This window comes from Lepus europaeus, chromosome 9 (assembly GCF_033115175.1).
Source record: "Lepus europaeus isolate LE1 chromosome 9, mLepTim1.pri, whole genome shotgun sequence".
Classification (NCBI taxonomy): Eukaryota; Metazoa; Chordata; class Mammalia; order Lagomorpha; family Leporidae; genus Lepus; species Lepus europaeus.
In genome coordinates this window covers 71,191,789-71,203,600 of record NC_084835.1, presented here as the reverse complement: position 1 = coordinate 71,203,600, position 11,812 = coordinate 71,191,789, and the positions used below count along the sequence as shown (strand labels likewise).

The following is an 11,812-nucleotide window of genomic DNA, read 5'->3' as shown; positions in this document are numbered from 1 at the left end:
TACCACTTTCGACCTTTTTTTCCCCAGAACTATCCCCTGATCTTTCTCCACTGGTGGTCGCAACTCCACTGCAGCCCGCCTCCAGGCCCCCCGGCCCGGGGCACCACAAGACTGCCTGGCTTTCGCCGGCCAGGGCGCGGCCCCTTTAAGCCGGCAGGCCAGGGGGCGGTCCCCGCGCTGATTGGCGGCGCCGGGAGACACGTGGCGGTCCCGGGGAGTTGGTTCCTGCCTGAGCCAGGCGGCCTGGGAGCCTGGGGGCTCGGGCGGCCGGGCATCGCCTCTCCCCGGGCAGGGGAGCAAGTTGACCGATGTACCTGGGGCGGTCCCTGGTTGGCCTCACCTATTGTACCTGCTACCTGGCGTCTTACGTCACGAACAAGGTGAGGGGACGGGCGGGGAAGGCGGTGATGGCACGTGGGAGATTCGGGCTCCAGCTTTTCATCTTTATTACATCGCGGATGGGGATAGCGAAGAAACTGACTGTGGGATGCGCTTTTAGGATAGGATTTGCCGGACCGTAGTTCCGCGATTCCTGTCCTGCGCACCTGCTGAGAAATTGGATTATTTTGACCTGCCGTGGTCTGAGGGCTTAATGCCCGGCAGCGAGGACCACTTTCAAGGGAAAGACAAAGTAAAACCCAAAAAGCCAAAACGCAAATTGGCTGCTGGTTCCCTCGGAAGGGAAGGGAAGCCAGCAGATGCTCCTGCTGTTTTCTGAACACTCCCCTGCCCCCAAAGCCCACCCTGCAAGATTCCAGAAGACTTAAATGGGGGAGGGAGTTATTCCATGTCCTCCAACTCCCCTCATTCCCACACCTGTGTTGGATGTCTCCATCCCAAGCACTTTAGGTCTATTCTAGGCTTCTTCCTGGAATTATTTTTTGTGCAATTATTATTATTTTTTAAGATTTATTTATTTTATTGGAAAGGCAGAGTTACAGAGAGGCTGAGGCAGAGGGAGAGAGAAAGAGAGAGAGAGAGAGAGAGAGAGAGAGAGAGAGAGACTGACACTGACACTGACACTGAGGCCTTCCATCCTCTGGTTCACTTCCCAGATGGCTGCAACAGCCGGAGCTGTGCTGATCCAAGCCAAGAGCTTCTTCCCTGTCTCCCGCATGGGTGCAGGGGCCCAAGAATTTGGGTCATCCTCTGCTGCTTTCCCAGGCCATAGCAGAGAGCTGGATCTGAAGTGGAGCAACCAGGACTCGAACCAGTGCCATACGGGATGTCGGCACTGCAGGCAGTGGCTTTACCTGCTAAGCCACAGCGCCGGCCCCTTGTAATTTTTAAAATAGAACTAAAATGTAACTTTATGTCATCTGCCATGTAGTCCCCTGTTTGGGGTTTTGTTTTGGTAGGAGGGGTAAGTTGGCCGTGGGTGTGGTGCCTGCAGTGAAATGTTGGACCCATGAGCACGGATAGGGCATTACCTGCTGGGCTGGCCTTTGGGCTGTTGCCACAGTGGTGATGTGAGGCCCAGGACCGCTGTGCTGGGCTGTGGAGTGCGTTCTGCCCTCTTCCCACTTCTTCCCCTCCTCTCAACCCTGGCTCTCTGCACAGAACCGTCCGCAAGCAGCATTTGAGCATCACTCACAGAGAGTGGCTGCCTTCAGTGGACGCCTTCAGTGGATGCCACCCGTGCCCGTTTCCCTCCGCAGGTCATGTTTAGTTGTGGTTGTGGCCCTTGGAAGAGCCACGACTGTAGACCTAGTGGGAGGCCTCCTGGCTGCATAAGCTTAGCCGTGGATGCCTTAATCTTGCTCTCTCTTTTTGTCCCCAAAGGTTTATTTATATGAAAGGCAGAGTGTTGAGAGAGAGAGAGAGAGAGAGAGAGAGAGATCTTTCTTACACTGGTTCACTTCCCAAATGCCCACAAGAGCCCAGGACTAGGCCAGGTGGAAACCAGGAGCCCTGAACTCCATCCTATTCTCTCAGTGGGTGGCAGGGATCCAAGCTGGGCCATCATCCACATTAGCAGAGTAGCTGGGATTCAGATTGGCACTCTGATTCGGGATTTGGGCATCCCAAATGGCAGCTTCACCTGCTGCACCAAAACGCCTGCCCCAACCTTAATCTCTTTAAAATTTTTGTTTTTTGTGTTTTGTTTTTGTTTTAAGATGGAATAAAAAGTCCTCTTCACAGGGTGGCGAGAATGAGCTGATGTTGTAGTGGAGTGGTTGGCTTTCTGTTTATCATCGTGGGGGAGGTTGCACAGGGTCAGTAGCAGTGACTCTAGAAGAAGGAAACGGAGGGGCTGGTGCTGTGGCATAGCGGGTAAAGCCGCTGCCTGCAGTGCCGGCATTCCATAAGGGCACCAGTTCGAGTCCCTGCTGTTCCACTTCCAATCCAGCTCTCTGCTGTGCCCTGGGAAAGCAGCGGAAGATGGCCCAAGTTCTTGGACCCCTGCACCCGCGTGGGAGACCCAGAAGAAACTCCTGGCTCCTGGCTTCGGATCGGTGCAGCTCTGGCCATTGCGGCGATCTGGAGAGTGAACCAGCAGATGGAAGACCTCTCTCTCTCTGTCTCTACCTCTCTCTGTAACTCTGTATTTCAAATAAATAAATAAATAAATCTTTTTTAAAAAAAAAAAGGAAAGGGAGACAGGAAGGACAATGTTTTGCTTACGATGCAACTCAGTAATTATTAGCTTCTGACAGATTGTTTGCTTCTTGTAAGACAGGTAGCCTAAAAAGTTTTGGTTTTCTGTAGCACCTACTCAGAATATGTGAATTTGTGATATCTTGACCTTTTCAACTCACTGTTTCCAGTTGGCCTACTTAACCTGGAAAATACATTGGTGATGTTTTACTTTAAACCAGAATGACCTTCCTTTTATTTCCTTCCTAACATCAGAAGGGCAGAATAGTACATCTTTCCTGAAAGCCCACAGATCGTGGCACTGAGTAGGCAAAACCACTTTTGAAAAAACCTGTATTTATTTATCTATTTGAAAGGCTGAGTGACAGAGAGGAAGAGACAGAGAAATAGATCGTCCACCTGCCGGTTCACTCCCTAGAGTGCTGCTATGCTCAGTACTGGACTAGGCCGAAGCCGGGAGCTGGGAACTCCATCTGGGTCTCCTATATAGCAGGGGCCCAAATACTCAGGCCATCTTATGCTGCTTTCCCAGGTGCATTAACAGGGAGCTAGAGTGGAACAGCTGGGACTCGAACTGGCACTCTCTTATGGGATACTGGCATTACAGTTGGTGCCTTAACCTGCAACAGCTGAGGCTGGGCTGGAAGGAAACCAGGAACTCAATACACGTCTCCTATGTGGGTTTCAGGGTCTCACCTACTTGAGCCATTACCCTTCTCCCTCCCAGAGTGTGCATTAGCAGGAAACTGGAATTGCAAGTAGGTCCGGGGGCCAGCGCTGTGGCATAGCGGGTAAAGCCGCCGCCTGCAGTGCCAGCATCCCATATGGGTTCTGGTTTGAGTCCAGCTGCTCCACTTCCAATCTAGCTCTCTGCTATGGCCTGAGAAAGTGGTGGAGGATGGCCCAAGTCCTTGAGCCCCTGCACCTGTGTGGGAGACCCGGAAGAAGCTTCCGGCTCCTGGCTTCAGATTGGCTCGGCTCTGGCCATTGCGGCCATCTGGGGGAGTGAACCAGCAGATGGAAGACCTCTCTCTCTGTCTCTGCCTCTCTGTAAGTCTGCCTTCAAATAAATAAATAAATCTTTAAGAAAAAGAAAAAGAAAGTACTCAAACATAAGCATTCTTGATATGAGATGCTGGTGTTCAAGTGGTGTTTTAAATGCCTGCACCAAATGCCTGGCCCTATAAGTTTTAAATGCTATGTTGTATTGTTATAATAATTCTGATTGCCATAATATATGGTATGTTGTTAGAATAATTCTACTTTCTCATTAGTTATTGCTGCGAATCTCTCAGTGTGCCTAACTTATCGTAGGTGTGTCTACATAGGAAGAGACCGTGTGTGCAGGATTCGGTGTTGTCCCTGGCTTCAGACGCCCTGGGAAGGTCTTGCAGCGTATCCCCTGCAGGCCGAGACGGTGGTGGGGTGGGGGCTGCTACAGAGGCTGAACGGGAAAAGGAAGCTGCGCAGTGAGCATATCCTGCATCTCGCCTTTCTGCCAAAAGAATTTTCTTTTGAATTTGTGAAGATTTTCTGTGTCGACAGTAACGATGCTCTCTTCCAGTTTTTCCATACCAAGTTATTTTCAGGTTTCTATGTGTAGTTTTCTCCTTCAACCATTCTCCTTCTTTATTTGTAGGAAGAATTAAAAAAATTAAATTTTACACACCTTCCACTGTTTTAAAAAATGGCTGGTTTTGGGGGCCATGTTGTGGTGCAGTGGGTAAAGCTTCTGCCTGCGATCCAGATCAAGTCCTGGCTACTCCATTTTCAATCCAGCTCCCTGCTAATGCTCCTGGGAAAGCCCAAGTCCTTGGGCCTCTGCCATCCACCTGAGAGACCTGGATGGAGTTCCTGGCTCCTGGCTTCTGCCTGGCCCAGCCCTGACTGTCAGTCATTCAGGGAATGAACCGACAGATGGAAGATCTCTCTTTCTCTCTCTCTGTCTCTTTCTATCTCTCTCTGTCACTCTGCCTTTCAAATAAATAAAATAAATATTTTTACAAAATGGTTGGTGTTTGATGGGGCTTTGAAGCACCAAGTGTATATCAGAGGAAGCTACTCTAGGTAGAGTCGAGATGGCCCAGCACTGCTGGGTTCTAGCCAGGGTGGCTTGGGATTCTGGCCTGGCCTGAGCTGTGCAGTCTTGTGTTCTGTGGGAGGCCCAAGCTCCCTGCCTGTCCTATCACAGCTGTGGAGCCTTCTGCCTGGAGCCCAGCCCACTTCCGGGCTTCCTTCAGAGGCCCCCACATGGCTCTTTCTCTTCCCGTGAGAGCCTTGTGTGAGGGTTCGCTTTCGGCCGTGCAGTGGTCTGCTGCTGCGAGCATCACTTCCCAGGGACGTGGAGGAATTCCTGGAAGGAGGCATTTTGAGCACTTAGCTTCTGTTTCTCACAGATTCCTTTTTTCACTGCTCTTTAGCCAGGTGAGGTGAGAGCTTAGGAAGCTATGAGCTTCCCCAATATCAAGGCCAGGGCTAAACGCACAATAAACTCAGTGACTATTTGGTATCAGAAGGAAGGTCAAAGATGCCATCCAACACGTGACCCCAATGCTCCCTTAGTCCTTTCTCTTTTCCATTTTAGACTAAAAATATCAAGAAAAATGAGGAAGCAGCATATGCATTATGTTAATAAACTGACTTCCTGGAAGAATAACTGAAGATTGGAGTGTAGGCAGCCATCTTAGGCAGTCATACTTGGGGTGTTTAAGAGCTCACATGGGGGATTCTGTGTGGCTGATCGCTGGGAGAAAATTGATATATAAATATGCCCACCACTAGTCCACTCCAGTTTTTAGATCATGGGAAGAATCAGTGGAATCTTTGCCTAAAGCCATGGGATGGTTTCAGATTTTCAAAAATATTCTTCAGTGTTCAATCATTGAAAAAAAGACAGAAAAAGATCCCCCAAAGGACGAAACAGAATTTCTCTATTCAGTGCTGTAAATTCCATAAAAAGACGTAATAGAAATACAAATTGAGCTGAGCTGATGGGTTTAGAAAAGAATCCTTCAAATTCGAAAATACAGCAACATTTAGGCCACCTATGCAGAATTCGTTTTAAAAATATCATTTAATGCAAAGCCATGCAAACTCCTAAAAACTGAAGGAAAACAAAGACATTTAAAGACACGGAGAAGGGGCTGGAGTTTTAGGTGAACTGGACAGTAGGTAAACGGGCTGTGTGCAGGCAGCTGTGCAGTTTTCTCCGGAGTTGCTGCCATGACGGTGTGGCATGTTCCCGTGGTGGCACCATCTGTCCCTGCTGTGGGCTTCCCGTTTGCTGACGATACCGGCGCCATCCTCCTGCTGAGAGGTGGTCCGGCTTCCGGTGGCCCCGAGGAGAAGCAAGGCCACTCTCTTTAGGATGACTTTGCAGGCCCTCTGTGTGTCTACTGTGTGATTTCAGTGGGGAATAAAGGCCTTTTTTGAAACTTGAATTTGTTTTTGGATGGTCTCCCAGTTCTCTCTCATTTGAAATATTCATTAATTTGCTATTTGTTTTTCAGTATGTCCTGTCTGTCTTGAAATTTACCTACCCTACGTTATTCCAAGGGTGAGTATTTATGTTCTTTATACAGAAATGTCCAACCAACATAATTAAATGTTATTAAGAATACACTGAATGAATGCATAGACATCCTGTAATTTGACTATTCAATGAATGAGCATATAGGTTGTATTTTATTAAATATTATTATTATCATCTGAGAGTCCAAGAGAGAAATAGAAATCTTATCTGCTAATTTACTTCCAAAATGCCCTGTGTCTGGGACTGAGCCAGGCCAAAGCTAGGAGCCCAGAACTCAAACTGGATCTTTCACGTGGGTGGAATTGGGAGCCGGAGCTGGAAGTTGAAACTAGGCACACAAATACTGGACATGAGCATCTTCATTTATGTCTTAACCTCTGGGCCAAGCACCTGCTTCTTGTGTTCAGTTTTAGAAGCATAAAAGCAACAGTGTTGTCAGATATTTTTGTCTTAAGATTTGCCAAATTTCCAAGTACTTCTTGGGGATAGAGGCCTACATAAGAAATTTGAATTAAAGAACATAAAGTTTCTAGTATTCTTTTTGAGTATTAGCAAATATATTTTCCAAAAGTTATTTTACCAATTTACATTGCCACATAGTCTTTATATGAAAATTTTGTAATATTGTACTGAAATCATGGTTAATTTTTTTTCTCTGCTGATTTCATGAGCAAAAAATAGTACAGGTTGAGCATCAGTAATCAAAATCCCAAATCCAAAATTCCTCAAGATCCAAAACTTTTTGAGCCCTGATATCATGCCAGAAGTAGAAAATTCTACACCTCACCTCATGTGTTGGGCTGCAGTCAAAATGCAGGCACACTAAACATTTTGCATAAAATGTATATGGCTGCAGGTTTTGTGTATAAGGTGTATATGAAGCATAAATGAATTTTGTGTTGGGATTTGGGTCTCATCCCCATGATAGTTTATTACTTGTATGCAAATATTCCAATATCTGAAATCCAAAGCATTTTTAGTCCCAGATATTTTAGAGAAGTGATACTTGACCTATATATTGTTTTGTCTGATAATTTCTTACTTTATTAATGAAGTTGGACAGTTTCCTTAGCCTTATTATCCACTCATACCTTATGTTCCATGTATTTTCTTTTTGTGCCTTTTGCCCATTTATTTTCTGTGAAGTTTTAGTATTTTTCTTTTTTTGTGAAGATTTATTTATTTATTTGAAAGGCAGAGTTACAGAGGCAGAGGCAGAGAGAGAGAAAGGTCCTCCATCTGCTGATTTACTCCCCAAATGGCTGCAATAGCTGATCTGATCTGATCCGAAGCCAGAAGCCTGGAGCTTCCTCCAGGTCTCCCACATGGGTACAGGGGCTCAAGGACGTGGGCTATCCACCACTGCTTTCCCAGGCCATAGCAGAGAGCTGGATTGGAAGTGGAGCAGCCGGGATTTGAACCAGTCCCCATGTAGGATGCCAGCACTGAAGGCTGCAGCTTTACCTGCTATGCCACAGTGCTGGGCCCATGTCTTTTTCTTAAGAATTTAATGAGGGCTTTTTATTTATTTATTTACTTTTTTATAGAAAGCTTTTATTTAATAAATATAAATTTCATAAGTATAACTTTTGGATTATTGCGGTTCTTCCCCTCATACTGGCTCTCCCATCTCCAAACCGTTCCAACTCCTACTCCCTCTCCTATCCCGTGCTTCATTAAGATTCATTTTTAATTATCTTTGTATAAAGAAGGTCAACTCTGTACCAATAAAGATTTCAACAGTTTGTACCCACACAGACACAGAAAGTATAGAACTGTTTGAAGACTAGTTTTACCATTAATTCTCATAGTACAACTCATTAAGGACAGAGGTCCTACATGGGGAACAAGTGCACAGTGACTCCTTTTTGTTGATTTAACAATTGACACTATTATTTATGACATCAGTGATCGCCTGAGGCTCTTGTTATGAGCTGCCAAGGCTATGGAAGCCTCTTGAGTCCACAAACTCTGACATTATTTAGACAAGGCTGTAATCAAAGTGGAAGTTCTCTCCTCCTTTCAGAGAAAGGTACCTCCTTCTTTGATGACCCCTTCTTTCTACCGGGATCTTACAGAGATCTCTCATGTAGGTCATTTTTTGCCACAGTGTTTTGGCTTTCCATGCCTGAAATACTCTTGGGCTTTTCAGACAGATCCGAATGCCTTAATGGCTGATTCTTAGGCCTGAGTGCTGTTTAGGGCATTTGTCATTCTATGAGTCGGCTGTGTGGCCTGCTTTCCGTGTTGGATCGTTTTTTCCTTTTTAATTCTATTATTATTAGCAGACACTTGGTCTTATTTATGTGATGAGGGCTTTTTATTTTAAGGATGTCTACCATTTGCCCATCAGATTTATTGGAAAATTTTTTAATTTGTTCTTTGCCTTTAAGTTTGTTTATAATTACCTTGTTTCATTTTTTAAAAAAATTTTTTGACAGGTAGAGTTATAGACAGTGAGAGAAAGAGAGGAAGTTCTTCCTTCCATTGGTTCATCCCCCAAATGGCCGCCACAGCCAGTGCTGCGTGATCCGAAGCCAGGAGCCAGGTGCTTCCTCCTGGTCTCCCATGTGGGTGCAGGGCCCAAGGACTTGGGCCATCTTCCACTGCCCTCCCAGGCCACAGCAGAGAGCTGGACTGGAAGAGGAGAACCGGGACTAGAACCCGGTGCCTATATGGGATGCCGGTGCCAGAGACGGAGGATTAACCAAGTGAGCCAGTGCGCCGGCCCATCCATTACAAGATCTTATAGATGTTTATTTGTATTTCACTGAAGCCTTGTTCTATTTTTTATCATAATCAGTTTATTTTAGTGTATAGGGCAATGTGAAGACATCATCCATCCCACAGTAACTAGCTAATTTATACCAGCTCCATTGATTATGTTCTCCTTCCTTTGGCCTTTGAGTTTTTAATATCATGTACTTGGATAACATTATTTTTGTAGAGTCCTTATGGGCACTTATCTGTCAGTTTTTATGCAAAGGGCCTACTGTGGAATTGTTTTAATAATGTATCTGTATTTATTTATCTTCATTTTTATTTGAAAGGCAGAGAGACAGAGAGAAACAGAGAGATGGAGCTTCCATCTGCTGTATCACTCCCCAAATGCCCACAACCGCCAGGGCTGGGCCAGGCTGAAGTCAGGAGCCAGGAACTCCATCTAGATCTTCTGCATGGATGGCAGGGACCCAAATACTTGAGCTATCACCTGTTAACTCCCAGAGTATGCATTAGCAGGAAGCTGGATCAGAAGCAGAGTAGCCAGGACTTGAACTAGGCACTCCAATATGGGATGTGGGCCTTCCAAGCAGTGACTTAACCACTGTGCCTAACCCTGCACATCCCAACTGCTTTCTCTTGTCGTGACAAGCGAGCATTTTCTGTCCTGGTTGTCCTTTCCTTTGTCTCCAGCTGGAGAGACTTGGGGAACTCCCAGGGGGAAGGCTGCTATACACAACTGGACTGCCTTTTCCTTCCTGGGCGTGGGCGAGTCAGATGGGCTGCGCCTCCCTGGGAGTGTCCTGTCCACGCAGGCAGGAAGTGCCTCTTCTGTTTTGGCCTGGCCCAGTCCCAGTCACTGTGGCCGTTTGGGGAGTGAACTAGCTGATGGAAGATCTCTCCCTGCCCCCCTTCTCTCTGTAACTCTGCCTTTCAAATAAATTAATACATCTTTAAGAAAATCCTCTCGCTTGTAAAGAGAGGGCGCTTTCCCACGTGTGAATGTGGCAGTATCGACGTCTCAGCTCCTTTCCATGACTGACATGGCCCCCAAGACCAGCCCCTTCTCTCCAGGGTCCGCTCTTGCCACCTCCTTGTCCTCCAATGCTCAACTGCTAAGGTCTACACCAGCTGAACTTCCCCAGAAGCTTTGAACGAGCCATTGTGTGTCTCACCGCTGGCCATTCGTCTCTTCTGGGTCTTCTGCTTTGAACACACTTCCCGCTTGAGCTCTCATTGCTTCCTCCAGACTTCCCCAGGCCGGCTGAGTTGCCCTCACCTGGGTGACCCGTGGTAACTGGCACTCATCCTATTAGCATCTCTTACTAACTAGTGTTAATTACCTTACTTTCCTCTAGACCAGAGATTCTCAGTCTCATAGTGATATTCTGGAATCTGAATTTTGAGTTATATTTTTGTTTTTTGCTGTGGGGGCTGCCCTGCACACAGTAGGATATTTAGCATCGTCCTTGACTCCTACTCAGTAGATGCCAGTAGTCTCTCCCCACTCCTCCTCCTCCTTCTCCTCCCCCAACATGACAAATATGCCCAGGCACTTGCCAACTGTCGCTTGTGGGAGAAATGGCCTGGTTGAGAAACCGTGCTGCAGGCCAGGCTGTTGGAGGGCATGGCTGGGCCTATGTTGGTCTGCTCTGCTCACCTGGGCCAGTGAAGCTCCACCAGGGAGGAGCGCACACTGGGCCTTGTCGGCCCAGCACACAGGAGATGGGAGGGCTGAGGACAGCACCTGGCAGCTTTGAACAGGCTGTGAGCCCTTCTGAGTGACTCGAACACGGCTGCCCACAACGTCAGACAGGGCTGATCTGCCCAGGGCCTGGGTGTTGACGCGAGTGACTTTGTCCTGCAGGCCAGGGGTTCTCTGTTGTAGGATGGCCACACCTGGTATGTTGCAGTCACCTCCGGGGTGACTGACGTGACGTGTCTCCAGTCACTCATGACTAACTAGGGAGTTTTCAGGTTTATGGATGATTCACCTGGAATAAAAAGAAACTAGAGTGAGATAGGATGAAGTTATGCCAACAGCTGCCTCTCACTCGTTTGGCAGTTTGGTAGACTTTCTGCTGGGCGAGAGGGAGGGGCGTTATTACCTGTGCTGCCCCAAACACTGCACACCAAGAGCAGGGCTCTCAGGGGGTTTGGGGTCTGTTGTGGCAGCAAAGGGGCTGAGGGTTGGTGGCCTGTGTCACTGGGAAGAACCAATTTTTTAAAAAAAATATTAGAGCGGGAGAGGCTGGCACCATGGCAGGGTAGGTTAATCCTCTGCCTGTGGCACCGGCATCCCATATGGGCACCAGTTCTAGTCCCGGCTGCTCCATTTCCAATCCAGCTCTCTGCTATGGCCTGGGAAAGCAGTGGAAGATGGCCCAGGTCCTTGGGCCCCTGCACCCACGTGGAGAAGGGCTGGCCGTGTGGGTGTAGAGGTCAGGTCTGCCGGGCTGTGCTGCGCTCAGACCATTGCACTGACACTGGCACTTGTCCTTTGCAGGTGGCAGACGTTCGTTGGCGGACTCCTGCTTCACGTGTCCTGGAAGCTGGGCTGGGTGGAGATCAACAGCAGCTCCAGGTATAGCGTCCTCCCTGCACTTCATTCCTGGGTCGCACCTGCTGACTCGCAGTGTCACTCATTGCTTATGGTGTTGCCCTGGGGAACATGGATGTTGTTTCCAGTTGTTTGGACTTCTAGTTTCCTTCTGACCCTGAGACTTAATGATTTTATGATCTCATGAAACACAAATAGTGTTGTTGTCCTGGTTAATAATGCCACTAACATAACATTAAAATGAGTTGAAATATACAAGTTACAATACCGTAGTCACACGGCTTGGTTTTAGATCATAGGATCACTGTGAATGCAGCTTTAAATTTTTTCGTGTGAATTGGTTTTAAAATTGCTCCCTACCTGCAGAAAAGTTAGAATATCATAGAACTCTCACACCCATT

The 11,812-nt window shown here is 47.3% G+C and overlaps 1 protein-coding gene across 10 annotated transcripts in view; it reads left to right on the top strand.

The window, feature by feature from the left end:
* The first annotated feature begins 219 nt into the window (after positions 1-219).
* The window catches only part of TMEM241 (transmembrane protein 241), a 125,473-nt gene continuing 113,880 nt past the window's right edge, over positions 220-11,812 (top strand). For all 10 annotated transcript variants that reach the window (XM_062201466.1, XM_062201461.1, XM_062201467.1 and 7 more), the window contains exons 1-3: positions 220-380; positions 6,108-6,154; positions 11,358-11,435. In XM_062201466.1, the coding sequence (XP_062057450.1) occupies positions 309-380; positions 6,108-6,154; positions 11,358-11,435 (197 nt within the window). In that variant the 5' untranslated portion in view covers positions 220-308. The remainder of the gene's footprint in view (positions 381-6,107; positions 6,155-11,357; positions 11,436-11,812) is intronic.